Source organism: Balaenoptera ricei, chromosome 4 (genome assembly GCF_028023285.1).
Source record: "Balaenoptera ricei isolate mBalRic1 chromosome 4, mBalRic1.hap2, whole genome shotgun sequence".
NCBI lineage: Eukaryota > Metazoa > Chordata > Mammalia > Artiodactyla > Balaenopteridae > Balaenoptera > Balaenoptera ricei.
In genome coordinates this window covers 8540457-8562546 of record NC_082642.1, presented here as the reverse complement: position 1 = coordinate 8562546, position 22090 = coordinate 8540457, and the positions used below count along the sequence as shown (strand labels likewise).

Below are 22090 nucleotides of genomic sequence, written 5' to 3'. Positions count from 1 at the left end.
GTTCTGCTTGAGGAAGTGATTTATTGGAATTTATAGTCAAACTAATAATTAAATACAAAGAATAAAATATATTCCAAAGTGTAGTACACTTTATGTGGACCCACTATGCTAATAAGCACAGTACCCATATCTGCACACAGTATGTGCTCAATAAATATCTATTGGCTTACTGCATACGGAAGAAGCACCAGATGATCTGAATAATGGAGAAAATTTTAATTATTTATATTTCTTTCAGCAAATATTAACTGAATTCCTATCATGTGTGCGAGGCATTGGGCTGGGCACTGGAGAGATACAAATGGGGTAAAATTCGGTTCTCTGTCCTTAATATAAAGAATGAAAATAAAGCATAAGCACTCTCCCTTGGTGCAAAAAAATCAAGTTTACCTATAACTTCTAACACTCAAATTCAAATCCAACTCATTGTACTGTTACATCGAATCTACAAGCATCCTTTTCTGGGACTCTCCTGGAGGTCCAGTGGTTAAGACTCTGCGTTTTCACTGCAAGGGGTGCAGGTCCAGGAACTAAAATCCCACATGCCGCATGGCGGAGCCAAATAAAAGAAAAGCATCCTTTTCTGCCTCTGACCACTCAGTAACATTTTGATCATTTCAAAAGCATGTTCAGCATTAGCCTTGATCTCAAAAAATATTCCTTCATATCAACAGGCACTAGGCATGAAGGACAACACAACACCAGGTCCATATTCCTAGTGTTGACATATTGGGGAAAGTGAAATAAATCCATTCATTTAACAAGCCTTACGCAATATTTTAATGGACAATAGGAAAGATCAATTGCCAAATTACCCATACAGATCAAATTACTATGGAGTCTGGAGGAGGAGGAGGAGATCCTTCTAGCTGGTTGGTCCAATAAGGTGTCAGAGAGGAGATGGAGTTGGCTAGACCAAGCAGGAGATGGAGAACATTCCAGGCCAGTGAGAGAAATGATACACTAGTCTTAATCAGAAGTCCAAAGACGAGCCACTCTGTATGAAATATACAGAGGCCATGAGCACAAAATGGAGAGAAAACTGGAGTGATAAGCACCCTCACTATCATTATGGGCTGGCTACCCTCAGTCCTGTTTATTAACATACTCCCAAAAAAGTCACTCCACTGTTAGATACACACATGCCTGGAATCAAAAGGGACCGACCATCTGCAAAAAGGGATACAAGCCCCCAAATAGAGTATAATTCCCTGACATTTGTATTTTTAAAGAGTTCATATGAAGGGCAATGGCATCAGCATAATACTGGCTCTGAACTTCGGAGTTTTAACCACATGTTCAAAATGATTCGTTTTCTCTTGTCTCCCTCACTCTCTTGGCCTATTTCTCTCCTTTCTTCCTTTATTTTTCCCTCTCCACCCTTCTCGGTGTAAGTTAAAAAAAAAAAAAAAGAAAAAAATCAATGCCACAAGTCTGTATGTTTAAATTCAGCCCACATGACATTTCCTTCGAGTTTAATTGCTTCCATACAATTTATATCTGTTAGTCACGCTACACCCCAGAGTATTAAACATGCTCTTTTACAAAGAAGCTCTTGTCCTATAATAACCCCCATAATCAAAGTGCAGGAATTCTGGGTAAGGCCCAGCCGGATGACGGGTGAAACAAACAGGTTTTTAAATTCACCCAAAGCAAGCTTCGGGCAGGAAGCAAATCAAAGCCGGCCACTCTACCATCGGGCTTGAGAGCAGAAACGCTGGCTTGAACAGAAATCTGGGCATCTCTGCACGTCCAGCCAGGAAGAAATGAAGTCAGATACTATTTTTTTTTTTTTTTTGAAGTCAGATACTTCATCTTTGGGCTGCCTTGAAGGGCCACTTGGTTATATTTTCTCTGCTTTCAAGTCAGCCCAACCCAAAAAGTCCTAGTGATGGACTCCAAAGTCCACTCTTTAAATGAATAAATCATTCTTCTTTGTTATTCTGAGAAAACTAGAGTTAGATTTTCCATCTTCCCATAAACAACTCAGGTAACATTTCTGGCCTTGTCCTATAGCAAAGGACATCTACAAACATCTCGAAGGTCTTTTATAAACCCTTATCTTTCTAAACACTTGTTACTTATCCGATTATCTTCCCCACCTCTCAACAAACCACCTCCCCAAAAGTTCACCTTTGCGATTTTATAACTGCACAAGACATTAACAGGACTCTGAATCTTTGGATCTCCCTTATTCAGCTAGCCCACTTGGCGAAAGAGTTGTGCCTACCCTTCTTAAAAGCCTTTTAAGCAACATTTGTGGTCCTCCCCACTGGATTCAGATAAATGCTTCTCCACCAGGATAAGACATTTTTCAAAAAACATTTTTAATTCCATGCAATCTCTCCTTGTGTTCAAAATCCACTCAGGGCAAGAGCCAAACAATCTTTACAACGAGGGTGTAAAAGATCCCCACCCTTGCTTCTTCTTTTTTTGTTTTTTAATAAATTTATTTATTTTATTTATTTATTTTTGGCTGTGTTGGGTCTTCGTTGCAGCGCGCGGGCTTCTCATTGCGGTGGCTTCTCTTGTTGCGGAGCACAGGCTCTAGGCGCGCAGGCTTCAGTAGTTGTGGCTCACAGGCTCTAGAGCGCAGGCTCGGTAGTTGTGGCACACGGGCTTAGTTGCTCCCCGACATGTGGGATCTTCCCAGACCAGGGACGGAACCTGTGTCCCCTGCATTGGCAGGTGGATTCTTTACCACTGCTTCACCAGGGAAGTCCCCCCAACCCTTGCTTCTTAAAGGACTTAGTAAAGGTTTCTATAGCTTACCCCTTTGCCTATGTTCCCTCATTGATTTTCATAGACCAGTGATGTTGTCTATGGATAAAGGTTAGAACCAATAGAGTTTGGATCAGATATGTTATTCTAGTCTTAGAAACTGGTGGATGAAAACAGTTTGCTTATTGCCAATGAACTACTTTTGACCTATTCTAATAAAAAACAATTTCTGTGCTATCACTAAAACACAATGTCATTGAAGGTTTATTTATCTTTTACATGCTATACAGATGCATTATTTACTGTAATAGTCTAGATCTGGACATATTCTGAGTCATAATCACTTTATGCATCAAGTCACTGGACAAATCAAAGTAAAATCAGATTTGTAAAACATTCATTTAGAAGCTCCTATTTACATTTTGGAAAGGAAACTTTATATTTTAATGGTATTAGATATTATTTATTATGCAGTGTTCTTTTATCTTGTTCCACAATGCAACTTTTTTGTTCTACTCTTGGCAGAATCGACTGTCACTGTACAAAACAGACATTGTCTTAAAAACCCATGTGTAGTGTCAGTAAATATAATCTTTCACTTCAGTTGAAGCAACGCCACAGCATCAGTTTACACCTCCACGATCACTTGCAAGTTTATAACACTCTTTTTCAGCAGCTCTCAAAACTAGACTCCAAAGAGATATGTACCAGTCACCAAGGTGTTTACCAGGCCTCAGAAGGACCTTCTGAGAATTCTTGAAACTTAACGTGCTACTGACACTCAGCTTTAAGGTGAGTATGGACAATGCACTTAGATCGTGGGATTTTTTATTCACACACATGAGGTAAGCTGGACATTCCAGTGCATGAGCAACTGGAAAATCGAAGTCCTGTAATGGTTTTCAACCAATTAACTAGGGCTGGCCAATTATTAGGTTAAATGAAAAGCACTGTGGCAAAACTTGACTCATTTCACTATGGCTAATAATTAAAAAAGGCTGTGTTGGTCTAGCCACCTGCCAAAGTTTCAGGCAAAAGTTTCAACAATTCTGAATCTCACCTTTAAAATCATTTCTTTAATGTTGACACTCCAAACTGTTCATAATGACTCTACACTCTCCTCTGCTCCTACTGTTAAATATCTGTTAATAATCACCGACTACTCAATAGTTATTAAAATGTAAGCAACGGACAAACAGAAAGAACAATGTCTCCACTGTGTCCTGTATGGGTTACAGCCCTTGGACCTTTGCTTGAGAACTTTCCGAAGCCCCAAACACAGCCCTTGCCATCTTCATGCTTACAGAAATGCCAGATCAATAAATGCAAGTTTAACTTTTTTCAGACCATAGATAAGATAACTAAACTTTTTTAAAAGCGTATGGAAAAAACGGACCATTAATTTAAAAACACATCTGGGTACAGCTTGACCTTTAAGTAGGTGATCTTTCTCCATTCTTGTCTTTCCTTCCTACAAGTTTTTACTACAGTACATATTTATGGTTGGATTTTATGCTAAAACGCACAAATAGCCAAATATATTCTGGATGATATAGTTATGTAACAAGAATTCATATTTGCCAAAAGTCCTATATGCAAAGGTTTATATTTCACATAGTACCTAAAACTAAGACCCATAAAAGTGGGGACAATTGCACTAGAGAGTGCGTCTACAGAAAACATAAGTAATTTTATAAGCAGCGCTGAAGTTTACTGCTTCTTTTATGACTCTTAATCCCTCCTACTAAATTCACATGTTCACACAAGTCCCAAACCAGTAACAGGGCCACTAGATGCTCCCATATTAGCAAAATGCAGCAGAATAGGCTTTTAACTACAATCCCAGCTTTAACTATAAAATGTATTCAAACTCAAACCAGTTTGATAAAATCAAGTATGTTTCATTTACTTACACTGTGAGAGGGTAAACTGACCCAGGGCATTTACCTGCATTAATTTCAGAATCCCCTTTGCCAGCTATCAAAATCAGTTCCGGCAAATGGAGAAACAAAGATGGAAAGATAAACGTTTATCTGCAACTACAGTTACATAATATTCTGAACCATAAATTTTTAACTGATACTCTCCAAACATAATCTGCTATTTTTATGGCTGCAATTAAGTAGGACGCGTCTCAGCAGTGACAGTACTGTGAGCTACAAACTGTGACAAAGGTTTGACCACAGCGAGGACTGGAGATGGCAATTTTCCTCGTGGCAAGTGATTATCATATCAGTTAGAGTAATATTTTTACCCAAGTCTTATAACTTATCTCAGTTAGTTATAAAACACTGATTTCAGACCTCATTTTTTTTTTTTTTTTTTTTTTATTTATTTATGGCTGTGTTGGGTCTTCGTTTCTGTGCGAGGGCCCTCTCCAGTTGCGGCAAGTGGGGGCCACTCCTCATCGCGGTGCGCGGGCCTCTCACTATCGTGGCCTCTCTTGTTACGGAGCACAAGCTCCAGACGCGCAGGCTCAGCAATTGTGGCTCACGGGCCTAGTTGCTCCGTGGCATGTGGGATCCTCCCAGACCAGGGCTCGAACCCGTGTCCCCTGCATTGGCAGGCAGATTCTCAACCACTGCGCCACCAGGGAAGCCCTCAGACCTCATTTTAACCAGATGTTTAAATAAGCAAATGTGTGGTCCTTCTAGACGGGCAGCGGATCTCTACAGGGAGAGCATCTTGCTCCTTAGCAGGACACCTCAGCGGAGGTGGGAATTTGTGGGATGCGCCTTATCTAATTCAGATGCTTATTTTCATCATTTTTCTCTCTTCAAAAGCTATCTTATCTGAATTAGTGCCCCAGGCCCTAGACCTGGCCCAACCCTGGAGAAAGAAAGTGGCCTCAGTGGAAAAACCATTCACTGGACATTTTTCAGTTCTCATCTTCCTTGACCTCTGAGAAACATGCCACAAAATTAACCCTTCCTCCTTCTTGAACTTCCCTGGATTTGGGGCACTACTTTCTGGATTTCCTCATATATATTTCTGGCTGTTTCTTCTCCATCTCATTTAGCAAGTATCACAGAACTTCTCCTTTCTTCTCAATCTATATGTAACCTCTCTCTAAGGAATCTCATCCACACCTGGATTTGAATAAGAATAATAATAAATATATATACGGTTATAGTTATATAGATAATATATGTAGGTAGATATAGTCACCTGGAAAAAAAAAATATATATATATATATCTCTCTTGGAAATCTTAAAGTCACCTCAAACTCAACATGTTAAAACACTTCTCAACCTCTTCTAAACCTTCCAGTAATGCTTGTTACAACTAGAAGCACCACCATTCAAGCCATTATATAGCCAGCAACCTGCGAATTTTCCATTTCACCTGTTGTCCTCACTGCCCTTATCTAATCCATCAGCAAACCCTTTCAAATTTACTTAATATCCCTGAAATGATTTCACTATCCCTCAAATGATTGATTTCACTTCTTCCCTTTTCCAGCACCACCAAAGCAACTTCCCCATAATTAAATCACTCGTGTTCTCTATCTGCAGGGATGGCATATCACCAATGAAATGATACACATTTGTTCCAAAAAAGATTGTGAAGGAGCCAATATAAAATATCTAGAATGGAGCCTAACTTAAAAGTCTTTAAAAAAAAAAGAGATAGTAAAAAAAAAAAATCACTCGTACGAGTACCTTCATTCCAGAGTGGCAGAATATTCAAGTCACGGCTTGTGAATCCCAAAACTGCAGTTACAATGTCTATCCCCATTTCATCCCAGTACAGCCCACATCAGCCAGCCCTGGAAACCCTGATCAGTTTTGGAGCACCAAGGGCATCAATTTTCTGAACCACAAAGCCAAATCCCAGTCTCTGAACTATAGTTACCCCAACAAGGTTTCTCACCCTGAGACCTCTCCCTCAGGCATCACATGAATTTCTCCAGAATTTAACCCATATCTATTCTCAGTCCTGAGGCTGTGTGAGGGTCAACCAGAAACAAAGACCACCTAAGCTGTGATTCCCAAGATCCCAAAACATCCAACTGATGCAAGTATAAATGAGGTCATGTGTATACATAATAAATCCCTGAAAGATACACAAGCAGTTGTGAACAGTGGTTCTATCTGAATAAAACTAGAGGGTGGAGTACTTTTTTCACTTTATATCCTTCAGCTCTGCTTAAATTTTTTGATGAGAGTCTGTTAAAAAGCTGTCTTTTTTTTTTTTTTCTTGGCCACGCGGCTTGCGGGATCCTAGCTCCCCAACCAGGGATCGAATCTGGGCCCCCAGCAATGGAAGCTCGGAGTCCGAACCACTGGACTGCCAGGGCATTCCCAAAAAGCCATCTTTAAGAAGAAATCCAAAAATAAAATCAAGTCAGTAAAAGTTATGTCTGTTCATTTTGGTTATATTTATAATTTGCTTGTGTTTTCTACTTTTTGATGGACTATCACAGGTGCTTCCTCAACCTGTGAACACCTAAGCCAAGAAAGGTTTTCTATGGACAAACTGGGAGAAAGACAAATATTCATATCTCAGTATTTGCAGAAAAGCCATCACAAAGGAATATATATTTTAATAAACAATCCAGCATATGCATTTTTCCCCAGTCATCATGTTTTGTTTGTTTTGTTTTGTTTTGGCACCCCAGGTAGGACATGAACCCACAATCCCTGGCTTAGGGACCATGTTTTAATTACTGAGTCTATAGCTAGCCATGTTTACAGGTAAATTAGTCACCAAAAAGAACAGAATTTGAATTTATCTTCAGTGTTCAGAATTGAAGTGTGTCAAAGCATATTTTTAAAACAAAGAGTTAGTGTAGGGGGCCACAAAGACATAAAATATATTATGTACTGAAAAATTAATCATATACAACCTTTGTGCCATAGAATTTGTTTCCATATTGAGACTCGTTATTCAACGTCTTTGGTTGATTATTCTTAAGTTAATGAAAGGTGTGATTGATTGATTAGTTGGTTGATATCTAAAAGATAGTTATAAGGGTGGATGGAAAAATAAAATGATAGGTAGGTAAATGGATGGATGGATAGATGATAGATAGATAGGTAGATAGATAGATAGATAGAATTAAGGAGAGAGGAACAGATTAGTGCTTCTCGAACTATCTGTGGTAAAGGACTAGTGTTTTTTATTTTCAATCCGTCAAGACAAGTATGTGGTCCTATTGTAGATGGCTTGTGTGTAGCTCAGGCCACATGTGACTTATCACACAAGTTTGATGCACCCAAACTACCCTGTTCCACAAGGCAATCCCATTGATCATGTGCTTAGATGTCACAGCAATGTTATTTTGCTATAAAAGTTTCTAAACACTCTCGACTTCTGTATCTAGCTCATCACAGGCCCGTAACATTAGCACACTGGTGTCAGTCTACAGACTACACTTTGAGTAGCACTGAGATACAGGATCAGCTACTTCACACTGCTATGCCACTCATTCCGATTGGTTGGGCATCCATCAAACTGGCCAGTGCATTTGCCAGCCCATGTATCACCCTTGTATAAGAAGGGTAGGTATATTGGTTAATAGGTAGAACAGTAGATGATAGAGAAATTAGAAAACAGACAAGCTAGATAGATAATAAATTAAGTAGGAGCCAGAGAGTCTCTGCTGTTTATGAAAATAATTCTCTAGATAAAGCATTAACAACGGTTGTCTCTAAATAGGGATCCAGGGAAAATCAGAAGAATCTATTTTCCACTTTCCTCCCTCCAGTAGTGGCTGAGCATATAATATTTTTATATTTAAAAACAAAATCAGAAACAATCTAAGTGTCCATCAATAGGGGATCAGTTTAAGAAATTCATTGTACATCCATACAATCGAATACTATGTAGTCCTTAAAGAAATAAAGCAGATATTTATGTACAGAAGAGGAATAAACACCAAGATATACTAAATGACAAAAGGAAGGTACAGAAGAGTGTGTACCATTTGTACTGTATTGAAAATAGTCTTGCATACTTGTACTCACATAGAGTTTCTCTGGAAAGACAAAAGAAACTGGTATGCTGGAGAGGGTACCAGAGGACTAGAGGGAGGGTAAAAGAGACTTCTCACAGTACATGCTTTGGTACTATTCAAAATTTTGTCATTTACATGTATTTATTACCTATTTGAAAATTTTTTTTTAATGTGAAGTCATCTGAAAACATTAACATGTGATTCAGCATCATGAGTGAGTGTGAAAAGTCTCCCAGTGGGTTTCACTAAGAGTTTCGGAAGGATTCCCCTGAGAGGGAGGCCACGGGCTGCTCAGGGCCTAGGTGGGCTTCGGTGGATTAACTGTGGTTCCAGAATCTCAATTTTGTCTGTGCCCAGGTGACCAGCCTCATCCAAAACCTACAAGAGTATTCTGGGAACAACCAGACTTGCAAGCTATTCATTTACAAGCAGAGATGGCAGATTCAGTGGGGATGGGCCTGAGTCGAGGGTAGCCTCGTACCCCACTAACTTGGAGAGCAAAGACCACCCACTATGGTGGAACTGCACAGGCTTAATTAAATATATGACCAATGAATGGATCTATGGATGGACAGAGGAATGGCTGCTTTGCTAGGAAAGCACTATCATTTCAGACCCATACGTTAGTATAAAGTGTTTAGTTCCCTAAAGAACTAGGAAGACCTCAACATAAGGGACAATGGTGGGGTCTTATGCTACATTCAGATAACTCTAGGATTGGTGGATCTCAATGAAGGGATGAGGAAGCTGGCATTTACTAGTGAAAGGTCCGTGTACCCATCCTAGCTGCGGTTCTAAAGCCTCAATGGGATGCATGGTCATCTAACAACCAATACTTATCTTCAAGCTAAGTCAGGCCAGGTTCTTCTTGGCCTCAAAAATAGACCCTTAGCATTTCTGCTTCTGCACTTCTCTTCCTATCCCCTCTTTCCTGGAAGGCCCTTTTGCTCACCTGCCCACATTCTTCCCATTTTTCAAGACTCCATTTATGCCCAACCACCTTTACAGAGACTTCTCTGAACACCCACCCTTCATCTATCTTCCCCTCCACTGCATTTAGTACGTGGAGCTAGGATTCTAAACTTTCAATCCAGGATGCGCACAGACCTGATGGAACTACATTCCTGAACACGGCAGATTCCTATGAAGAATTCCAGGGTGCAAGCTTGCAAAGATTTAAAAGAAAATATTATGGGATTCCTTCCTTATCAAGCACCTACCTATGTGCCAGGCACTGTGCTCAGGTTATACAATGACAAGCAAGAAAAACATCATTCTTGCCCTCATGGAGGTTACAGTGTAGTAAGAAAGAGAAATAAATCAACAGTAATATGGGGAATTCCCTGGCAGTTCAGTGGTTAGGACTCTGGGCTTCCACTGCAGGGGGTGCGGGTTCGATCCCTGGTCAGGGAACTAAGATCCCACATGCCGAACAGTGCGGCCAAAAAAACCCACACAACGATAGTATTATAGCAGCAGTGCTATGTCTGCGGAGACACAGAGGGCTGTGGGAGAACCTAGCAGGAGCATCTAAGCCAGTGCGGGGGCTGTGAGTCAGGCGAAAACCCCTGCAGGGCTGGTATCTAAGGTGATGCCTAAAGGTAGTGTAGGCATTAACCGGGCAAAAAGCAGGGAAATAATATTCCAGGCACAGGTAGCTGCTTGTGCCAAGTTCCTGAGGCCAGGAGTACAGCCAATGGGAGAAACCAAAAGACGGTCAGCCCAGCTGCAAGTTTCAGACCTATAACCATAATAGAAATGACAGCCTTATTGTGACACACCTCAAAGTGCTTCCAACCCAGGAGAGCAGCTGCACACAGGTCAGAAGGAGGCTATTTAGGCTGGTTTTGTCTGTATTCCCCATGTCTCTCCAGCTAGACTGTCAGCTGCCTGAGGTCCGAAAAGCTGCCACATTTCTCCCATCCCGGCGCAGTGCACTGTGCTGGCACACAAGAAAAGTGCAATGATTTTTTGTTGTAAATGCTGAAATGGCTAAAGACCTTTAAGGTGGCACAAAGGCAAGGCCCTGGGAGAGCACAGCCCCCATCGCCATCTCAACCAGGAACAAGACAGGAGTAAGTAAACTTTCAGGGCTGCTCACTGTGCCAGGCACAGAGCAAAGCACTTCGCATATATTCCTGATTTCCTTCGCATATATTCCTGATTTCCTTCGCATATATTCCTGATTTCGCTTCATCTAACAGCAAACATCGTTTTTCCCTTTCCCATCTGCTGGGTCTAGATGGAACATTAACTAAAATCTAGAAGTCCAGGAGGAAGTGTATGCAAATAAAGAATATGTTGAAAGAAATTCAGAAGATTTGCCATTAAGTCTACTTCTTATCCTGACTTTTCTGGAGAATTTTTGGTTAAGATTTTAGCAATTACTGTGTTCGTTTCTAAAGCAAATAACCCAAAACAGATTAGTAGATGCAAACTGGTATCTATAGAATGCATAAACAATAAGGTCCTACTGTATAGCACAGGGAACTATATTCAATATCCTGTGATAAACCCTAATGGAAAAGAACATGAAAAAGAATATATATATATATGTATAACTGAGTCACTTTGCTGTACAGCATTAATTAACACAACATTGCAATTCAACTATACTTCAATAAAAATTTTTTAAAAAAGAAAGAAAAGAAAAGAACCCAAAACAAGAAAAACACAAGCAGTTTCCAAAGAGGATCTCCTTAGTAACATAAGCTCCAGGCTTCAGTTACTGAGCTAAGGCTACGAGATCCCTCCCATGCCCCACACACCTACCCAAATCTACCACTCCATCTTCCCTTGCCTCTTTGCTTGCTTTCTCCTGTGGTTTTTATAACTTCCCCTTTCCCCCGATTTAGAAAGAAATATGTTTATTATGCGACATTTGGAACATACAGAAAGGCAAAAAGTAGACAAGAAAAATCTCCATAATCCCACAAATGACCATTGAACACAGTTTGGTATGTAAGCCTCTATCAGACAGACACACACATACTTTTTAAAATAAAATCAGGATTATGACCCTTTCACAATGTACCATAATTATTGGGTTTTTATGTGTTATATCCCACTTGTCTGATATTTAGGGCCATTTCTTATCTCTAAGCATTGGTAACTGACTGTTAAATCAAGAAATATAAATGAAAACGTAATACATCTATACAAAGCACACTGAAAAGAAAAACTATAACTTGATTTAAACATGAAACTCTCAACTAGAGAAATAACAATGGAAGTCACAAAAATGCTTCCCAAAGTCCACAGGACATTCCTAGGTGGACAGTATGAGATAATAGTTGGAATAAAAATGTTCAAAAGTCAAATACGCTTGTGAAATATTGGCTTAAAAATAAACTAGTTTTGTAACAAGTGACTCTGGAGTCTTGAACGTGTATTGTGAAATTCCAAGAGAGGGATAGAGCCTGCAACATATCCCAAATCTATTGGTCCAGGAACCTTTTGTTCACAAAGTATCTGAGTGGACTAGGGTTCCAAGAAATACACTTTGGAAAACATTGTTCTGCTGATATTTCAATGCACTAAAACATTCAGAGTCCCCCACAGACCACCGGAAGGGCCATCCCCTCAGACTTTCCCCTTCAATAAAAAGTTTATTACTTCAGTCCTCAGTCTTCCAAATCACCTTTTAAAAAAAAATTATACCCTGGATTGGTGGATTCATTTACTTCCACCATCCTCTCCTATGGTTAGATATTTCATTGAGGGAGGACAGGAAAGGCAGAGATGATAAGTAAGGGTGTAATTCCTACATGTCTCAATTTGTCAACAAACAAAAACTGACACTGAATCAACCCTTTAAGCAATCTATTTCTAATCAATCTCTGCAATTATAAAGACAATGAGAAGTAACCTTTTTTCCTGTAAGCTACTTTACTAACATCTAACTAACCCTCTCAACAAGTCCTCAGCAACATACCCAATCCTGACATAAATTAGGTCATCCGCCCTCCATGTCACATCTGTGTGCCCTGTAAAATGATATGGATTTATTAATGGTGAAAATCTCAATGAGAAGAAAAAATAGTCATTGTACATATACTATCCATTTCTGGTTTGTTTCATCATTTCTCTCTCTCTCCAGCACTGAGAGCTCCAAATTTGATCACCCAGACTGAGTTTAGAAGCAAATTCTAATGCTCCATCCACCACTCCAAAGTTATCTGGTCACCAAGGATACCTAGTTACAGGGCCTAATTATGGGCATGTAACTGACATGAGGCAGCACAGTACAAGGGCAGAAGTACAGGTTTGAGAATCACATAATTCTAATCCCATCTCTGCCACTCGCCTGTTATGTGACCCTGGGCCATTTACTCAACCTTATTGTGCCTCAGTTTCCTCAGCAGTAAAATGAGAAAATAATATGTACCTGTTCACAGGTCACTGTGAGGGTTAAAAGAATGTGTGAAAAGTACCTAGGGTTATGAATAAAGTTTCCTTACACACGTGTCAGGAGTGTGTTCCATGGGTGATTCTGGTGCTGCCTCTCCAGGAAGTACTGACTTACAGCTCCCTGCCTCCTCTGGAATAGAGCAGGTAATCAACCAATGTCAATTACCTCCCCTCTTCCTCTCGCCCCACTTCTCAATCTCACTCCCCCTCCCACACACAAAAGGGGCTCGACTAGTGGCTACAAGCCAGATTCCAAAAATCAGAAAGTAGACCCTCCTCAGAAGAGGTTAGATATCCTCTGCCCAAGATGCTGCAGCAAAAGGGCATCCGTGGTGGGCATTCCTATTTAGGTTTTTTAACAGGAAAGTTGATTCTCAATCTTTATTTACAAATTTAAAAACCAGCTTGCAATTCCAGATACAGGCTTCATTCAGCACCAAACTATAACCAAGAGTCAAAATTAGTTTATCCTGGGCTTCCCTGGTGGCGCAGTGGTTGAGAATCTGCCTGCCAATGCAGGGAACACGGGTTCGAGCCCTGGTCTGGGAAGATCCCACATGCCGCGGAGCAACTGGGCCCGTGAGCCACAATTACTGAGCCTGCGCGTCTGGAGCCTGTGCTCCGCAACAAGAGAGGCCGCGATAGTGAGAGGCCCGCGCACCACGATGAAGAGTGGCCCCCGCTTGCCACACTAGAGAAAACCCTCGCACAGAAACGAAGACCCAACACAGCCATAAATAAAAAAAAAAAAAAAAAAAAAATTAGTTTATCCTACTAGCAAGGTCTCTGCATCTGATTTTGGCCAGGTAGACAGCATATGCATGTAGGGAGGCAAGTGGAAGCAAGAACAAACTTGTACTGAAAGTCTACTATGTACCAGATACTTCAAATATGTTATCTAATCTTTAGAAATACCATGAAATAGGACTTCCCTGGTGGTGCAGTGGTTAAGAATCCTCGTGCCAATGCAGGGGACACAGATTCCGTCCCTGGTCTGGGAAGATCCCACATGCCGCGGAGCAACTAAGCCCGTGCTCCACAACTACTGAGCCTTTGCTCTAGAGCCTGCGAGCCACAACTACTGAGCCCATGTGCCACAACTACTGAAGCCCGCGTACCTAGAGCCCGTGCTCCACAATGAGAGAAGCCACTGCAATGAGAAGCCCGTGCACCGCAACCAAGGGTAGCCCCTGCTCACCGCAACTAGAGAAAGCACGCCCGCAGCAACAAAAGACCCAACGCAGCCAAAAATAAATAAATTTAATAAATAAATAAATAATAAAAGCAATCTCTCTTTAAAAAAAAAAAAAAGAATCCGCCTGCGAATTCAGGGGACACGGGTTCGATCTCTGGTTGGGGAAGATCCCACATACCTCAGAGCAACTAAGCCCGTGTGCCACAACTACTGAAGCCCACGCGCCAAGAGCCTGTGCTCCGCAACAAGAGGAGCCACCGCAATGAGAAGCCCACATAGCACAACCAAGAGTAGCCCCCACTCGACGCAACTAGAGAAAGCCCATGTGCAGCAACGAAGACCCAACACAGCCAAAAATTAATTAATTAATTTAAAAAAGAAAAACAAAAACAGTTTCTCAAGTATGTACTCCAGCAAAATGAGGGCATAAACCAAAAAAGAGGAAGACAAACAAACAGCACTCTTAGCCATGGAAAGAAGTAAAGAGAAGCCCTAGGATGACAGCTCTGTTGTAGATCTAGAGAGCAACAAGAATGGAACAGAAAGATGAGGGAATCTGGACATAAAAGCTTAAGTAAAGGAGATCTGATAGAACCCAGGGGATTGAGAGCCTGGAAAATTTTGAGATCATAATAAAGGCAAATAGTATATAAACATATAAAAAGGTAATTAGAGGGGCTTCCCTGGTGGCGCAGTGGTTAAGAATCCGCCTGTCAATGCAGGGGACACAGGCTTGTGCCCCGGTCCGGGAAGATCCCACATGCCGTGGAGCAGCTAGGCCCGTGAGCCACAACTACTAAGCCTGTGCGTCTGGAGCCTGTGCTCCACAACGGGAGAGGCCACGACAGTGAGAGGCCCGCGCACCGCGATGAAGAGTGGCCCCCGCTTGCCACAACTGGAGAAAGCCCTCGCACAGAAACGAAGATCCAACACAGCCAAAAATAAATAAAGAAATAAATAAAAATTAAAAAAAAAAAAAGGCAATTAGAAATAATAGGAAAAAATGTTTAAGAAAGTCAAGATCCAAAAATGAAGAAACTAAAAGGTAACACAAATTTTAACAACTGATGAAGAGTGAAAAGAAAGAATCCCTATGACTTTGGGGCTGGATATATCCTCCTTTGAGTGTCCCAGGAGTCCTGACACCAGACACAATGTGCAAGTCTAAGATCCAATGTTAATACACAAGGCAATAAATTATATTAAATGTTGCCTCCAGTTTTTCAACTTCAAGAATAATTTATGAATAAAAAAGTCAATTTGGGGACAAAGCACAAAACCTTTATTGGTTATGGGTTCAGAGCTTTGGAATATTAAGGTGTCACTAACAAAAAGCAAATTGTGGACCGGATAGCCACCCAAACCTCCCTGACTTACAAAACGGGGAGTCAGAAATACTGTAAAGGGGCTTCCCTGGTGGCTCAGTGGTTAAGAATCCGCCTGTCAGTGCAGGGGACATGGGTTCGAGCCCTGGTCTGGGAAGATCCCAAACGCGGCGGAGCAACCAAGCCCGTGCGCCACAACTACTGAGCCCGCACGCCTAGAGCCCGTGCTCCGCAACAAGAGAGGCCACCACAGTAAGAAGCCTGCACACCGCAACAAAGAGTAGCTCCCCACTCGCGGCAACTAGAGAAAGCCCGCATGCAGTAACAAAGACCCAATGCAGACAAAAATAAATAAATAAATAAATTTATTTATTTTTAAAAAAATAAAATAAAAAATTGAAAGGTTCCCTCTGTGAGCCTTAAGAAAGTGAAGGAAATCATTGTGTTTCAACAAAAGCCCTTTTATACTGTTGGGTTTGTTACCAACCGCATAGATCACTTTGACAAAAATAATTTTCTACCACACATTTCAGAAAAGGCAAAACACTAAAATTATTACTAAAAATTGGGAGTGGCAGCAAATGTTATAGTTGGAATTATATTTAAGAGTGGGGATAATTTTTCTTATAGAATATGTTATTCAAATAAAAATTTTCTACAAGAATGGAAAGTTCTACTGAATCCAGATCACTTTCTTCTTTATAATTCTCTATTTTCTGGTCTATGTACACCAAACATGTATTCCATTTATAACCAGAAATTTTTTTTTAATTTTAATGTGATCAGTGTTCAAAGTCAGTGTGCCAGTTGCTAAAAGCCCAACACCTACACACCCCAGCCTGATTTATGAGCTGTAGAGAACAGCAGGAACAATGCAGTCAGTCTTCAGAGGCCATGCATTTTAACATTCTATCCTCCCCATTGTTAAATGCTACCCTAACACCACAGGGAAGGTGTGAATGCTTAGAAAAGGTGCCCTGCAACAGGTACCAGAAAGTGATTACACCATATACCTAGGAACAATCTTGCCTGAAAAAATGACAAAAAGGTTTTTTAAAGCTTCTTAGATGTCCAGGCTTTGTATCCCATAAAGCTCATTGTTCAGCTGGGGAAGTGACATGAGAATAAAGGCGGGAGTGAGGAAAATGGAAAACTGCTCCCTAAGTAGATGACAACAGATTAGAGGGCCAGTCCAGGGTCCACCATTAAATAACCACAAATGGCATTCCCAAAGTCACGTCAATACCCTTCCCTGGCCTCAGTTTTCTAACCTTCCCCCCCAGAAAATGACCTTGTCAATTATAAAATACTTTGATTTCTGATTTATAAAGCCCTCAACTCCTGACAAAATCAAGAATAGGATTCTACTGCTAGCCCCATTTCACAGATGTTGGGGCAAAGTCATGGGTAGATTTTATGAAAATTAATTCAGGGTTAGTTGCCACCATTTTCCAAGCTTCTACTTAAATCCACCAAAATACATTGCTTTCTGAGGCTGTGTAACAAAGTGTGGCATATAACATTTATCTTATTCCAACTTTAAACAAAGCTCCAAAAGAAATTCAGAGAACTCTTGGCAGATTGCTTATCTTTGTCACAGTGACTTAATTTCTTCAATTCCCTTAGCTACTTGGCCAAAAAATTTCCAGGGATAGCATCAGATCAAGCCTACAGGCCTACTGCTTACACGTGTTTCCAGTTGTTGTCTTTACTGACTATCCAAAGTGAGATGAAGATGCAGCCAGCTTTGGACTGAGGAGTGGCTTTTAGTTGGGGGATGAGGCAAATGGAGCATATCAACTTTCTCTAAACCCAAGGCTAACTTCCATTTTTAACCTAGTTTCACAAACATATTTTAGAGCTACTCCAATCATTCAAAGCCTGTATAAAAGGGAACTCTTTTGTTATATTTCTGTTTATGGATCTTTTCCCCCTAGCTTTCCTCAGATATTAGGCAAGACCAGCTCTTATTTCATATTTTTAACAACCAGCTATACCAATCATACATTATATATATTTGTGTGTGTGTATTTATAAACACAATTCAAAAACCACTTGGGACCAAAAATAACCTCCAAAATTATTAGAAATTATTGGGTCTTTTTCTACCTGTAGTTACTACTAAGTCCATTTCTATAAAAGTCACAGTAAGATATTCAAAACTGCATTTACCTAAGTAAAGCAATACAAGATGCTACTTTGGATCTTTATGTAGTATACAAACTAATGTCATCCTTTGGAACAATATCATCACACTTAGAAAAATGTCATGCTATTACATCACATACTTGAATTCCACCAACCATTTAGAAATCAAAGCACTGGACTTCCCTGGTGGCACAGTGGTTAAGAATCCTCCTGCCAATGCAGGGGACACAGGTTCCATCCCTGGTCTGGTAAGATCCCACATGCCACGGAGCAACTAAGCCCATGAGCCACAACTACTGAGCCTATGTGCTACAACTACTGAAGCCCGCGCACCTAGAGCCTGTGCTCTGCAACAAAGACAAGCCACTGCAACGAGAAGCCCGCGCACCACAACGAAGAGTAGCCCCAGCTCGCCGCAACTAGAGAAAAGCCTGTGCGCAGCAACGAAGACCCAACGCAGCCAAAAATAAATTAATTAATTAAAAAAAAAGAAAAGAAATAAAAGCACTGAGTATGTGTCCACACTATCACTGAAAAACCAGGAGAAGACCAGCTGTGGACTAAAATGACCATCAAGTCTGTTTTAGGACAAGGGCTTCTCAGCAATGCATCAACCCCAGCAAAAAAATAAAGCACTCCTCCTTGCACAAGACATGAACAGCTTTGGGATGGGAAAGGAATAATTGGCCACCAGTATGAGTCAAAGAGTTGGCTATTATAAGCCTCATCCCTCATTGTGTATTTGTTATTAGGGTCCTCTCACAGCCATCAAAGTATCAAATATTAGTGCCAAAGAAAGGCTTGATTACCTTTTTTTTTTTTTTAATTAATTTATTTATTTCTTTATTTATTTATTTATGGCTGTGTTGGGTCTTCGTTTCTGTGCGAGGGCTTTCTCTAGTTGTGGCAAGTGGGGGCCACTCTTCATCGCGGTGCGTGGGCTTCTCACTATCGCGGCCTCTCTTGTTGCGGAGCACAGGCTCCAGACGCGCAGGCTCAGTAATTGTGGCTCATGGACCCAGTTGCTCCACGGCATGTGGGATCTTCCCAGACCAGGGCTCGAACCCGTGTCCCCTGCATTGGCAGGCAGATTCTCAACCACTGCGCCACCAGGGAAGCCCTACCTTTTTAAAATAGCACATAACATCTTAACGTCTAAACTAAAGCTACTCAATCAAAGAAATATGGGCTTTAAAATAAATTCCAAGGCAAGTTCTTAGAGGAGGAGTTTCCCTCCATGGCAGTGAAGAGCCAGCCAGGGCAGGCAATCCTGGACCAAGTGGTCCAGCTGGCACGACTTCAATCCAGGCCATTGATAGCCTGACCCCCCATGACCTCACTAATTACATTTCAAGTTCCAGCTTGGCTTCTCCTCCAGAATATAATTATTTTAGGGTACCACAATTGAAACAACCTTCTTTATGCCTATGAATATATTTTCCTATACAGTCTAATTCCACTCAAATGTAAACTTCATTACATCAAAAAGCTGGAACAAAGGGAAGGGAAGAATGACAAAGCAGGCTCCTGATTCGATGGTATTTTAGGTTACCAAGGGCGACATAATAAAACTCCGACCCAGTTTCCACACAGTTGATTTGTCTAGCTTTAACTACTTCACCAGGCAGTTACTAATTACATCACAGGTGCTGAGTGGTCATCACGTCACCAGTAAGGCCTACCAAGCAGTGTTCACTTTTCTAGACTGCTTTTCCCAAGAATGGAGAGACTGGAGACCACCTACACTACCAAGAGTCCCTCTCCTCCCCAAGCCTCATATCTGCTCTAGCATTATCTTGGTGTCATATCCCAGTGGACCAGGCTCTGAGTTATCTGACTTCGAGTGGGCAGGGAAGGGAGTAAGAGTTCGGGTCCAGGAGTCTGTATCAGTACTCCAGCTTCAGGGTATGGTCACCTATGTGTTTCAGGAGAATTCTCCCAAAAGTTTTTTTTTTTTCTTGTACCTCTAAGAGTTTCCATGTCCCGAATCTCTTGTGACTTCCAGGGCCCTGGAAGAACTTCACCAGACTCAGTTTCTCTGATCCCTTACAATTCCGGCACCCAGAGACTCACTCCCTACTTCCAGCCTCCCAGATCTCTGGGAAACCACCGTGGAAGGTGACACATCACCTCTCTCCCTCTCTCTCCCTTCTCTTTCTTTCTCTCTCTCTCTCACACACACACGCACACACTCAAGAACAAGCGTGCACGCCCTGGGTATCGTGACTCTGTGTCCCCCCTAGTTCCAGGCTGACTTACTTGAGGAAGTACCTCTGGCCAGTGGCCGTGAAGGTCATCTCCCAGCCCGGGGGCAGCGGCAGCTCGTCGGTCACGTCGTAGGACTGCTGTCGGAGGTGCGCGTGCTGCTGCGCTGGGCTGGCCGCAGCGCCCGCGCCGGTGCCCAGCTGCAGAGACGCGGGCGACGAGTGCGAGCGGACGTGCTGGGCGCCGCCGGCCAGTCGGGGCCCCGGGTGACCACCGGACGAGTCGGTGCTCGACTGACGCGAGTGCGAGCCGGAGTCAGGCTCCTTGAAGAACGACTCGGGCAGGATCTTCTTCCGCCACGAGCTGGGCTTGGGGTTCATCACCGAGTTGAAGAGGGCTTCGAGGTCCGTGTCTAGGTCTTGAGTGACGTGGATCACTTGCTGCCCGGGTGGCGGGAGCGGAGGGGGCGCCGAGGCCGGATTCATCTTCTGCAAGAAAGGAGGTCAGATTAGCCTTTTATTGAGGGTCGGAGAGGGGGGATACGGGGGGGGGGGGGTGGAGAGAATAGAGAGAAAAAGCAAAAGAGACAGATAGGTGTCTGCCTCGGGATCCCAGACACCCAGCAGTTAAGACCAGCCGGATGGGGGGAGGGGTCCCTCCTGGCCTCGAGAATTATGCAACTTTCTTGAAGCCAAGAAGTTACCAGGAAAGGGGGGATGGGGTGGCCGCTGGGAGTTAACTGCACTGGAGACGCTGCTGAACTGCTGGTGGCAAAGGACAGGTCGAAACTTTCCAGGGCAGTCAGCCCCCCAGAGTCTCAACCCGAGCCAACTCCAAGACATCTCAACTCCGGAAGCCCGAGGAGCCGGGCGCCCTGGAGTGGTGTCCGGTGAGCGGGCGCGCGCCAGCGGGCACTACCTGGGCGCGCAGCGAAGCCGAGTCTGGGCTTGCGGCGGTCGCCGTCCCGCCCGAACTCGCCGTCGGGCCTGGGTCGCTAGGGTGCGTCCCGAGCTTGCAGGGCTGGAGCCGGGGCCCGGCTGGCAAATCCTGACCCGACTCGGTGCCTGGCAGCCGAGGGGCTTCTGCTCTCACATCCCCCGAACTGGCCTCAGGCGCTCGCGCTCCGCGAGGAGGCAGAGGAGAAGCAGACAGCGCGGCCGCCGCGGCTCCCGGACTGTCCCATAAACAAAGTTTGGAGCAAACTCCCACTCCCAGGAAAGAGGCGGGGCCGAAAGTTGAGCTGTTGAATTATGCATGACCTCCAAGTCCCCAGCCTGCCTGCCCCCGCTCGTCCCTCCCCTTCCTCCTCCTCCTCCTCCTCCTCCTCCTCCCACCCCCGGCTCCAGAAAACCCTGGGCGTGCTGGGTACTTTGCAGGGTAAGAGGAGACGGGTGCCCTCCACCCACTCCTCCTGGTCGCGCGGACCTCTCCCGCGGAGCCCTGGATCTGCATTCCTTTGAGTTTACCACGGACTTGGGGCGGGATCAAAGGGAAAGTGGCCCGAGCCTGTTTAATCAAGGACTTGTGGACCGAAACCAAGGCTGGGGGCGGCGGAGGGCACGCGGGTGAGGGGCCCAGACCGAGTAAGGGCCGGTCCTGGGCACCGCGCCCTCCCTTAGTGCCGGGTGCCGAGGCCGGGAGCGCCGGAGCGCTGCACTGATCCGTGATTCTGCCTGAGGGCGGGCCCGGGTGCGCCCCGGCGCGGGGAGACACCAGCGAGGCCAGCCTTTCCACGGGAGGCTACTTAGCGCTTGTGACCATATTTGGTCTGGCGAGGAGGCATCTCGGCTGTTTGGCTTTCAATTGTCTGCTCGTGCGCAGACGGTGCCCAGAAAGTGCCTCTGTCGCTAGGGATGCGGCTTCGCCAACTGGTTCATTGTAAACAACCTTCAAACCATTTATCAATACTTGTTTTCCTCTCCAGGGTGACTCAGGTCACTAGGGGTTGAGAAGAAACCTGGTCAAAGCTTGGGCGCTGGAAAGGGACAGCGATCGTGCCCCCCTCTCCCGCGACATCCGCGCGGGTAGTGGGAGGATTGGAATGTCCCTGACGCCCTCCAGAGAGCCTGGAGCCGGGATGGAACCGGAACAGGTGGCTGGGAGCAGAGAGGGTGCGCCAGTGACCC

At 43.4% G+C, this 22090-nt stretch overlaps 1 protein-coding gene across 4 annotated transcripts in view; it reads right to left on the bottom strand.

Moving 5' to 3' along the window:
- Nucleotides 1-22090, bottom strand: part of WWTR1 (WW domain containing transcription regulator 1) — a 205938-nt gene that overhangs the window by 109456 nt on the left and 74392 nt on the right. For 2 of the 4 annotated variants that reach the window (XM_059920120.1, XM_059920121.1), the window contains one exon: nt 20019-20452. In XM_059920120.1, the coding sequence (XP_059776103.1) occupies nt 20019-20452 (434 nt within the window). Of the gene's footprint in view, nt 1-20018; nt 20453-20667; nt 20693-20882; nt 21171-22090 lie in introns of those variants that run through there. The other 2 variants (XM_059920122.1, XM_059920123.1) reach the window with 2 other exon arrangements.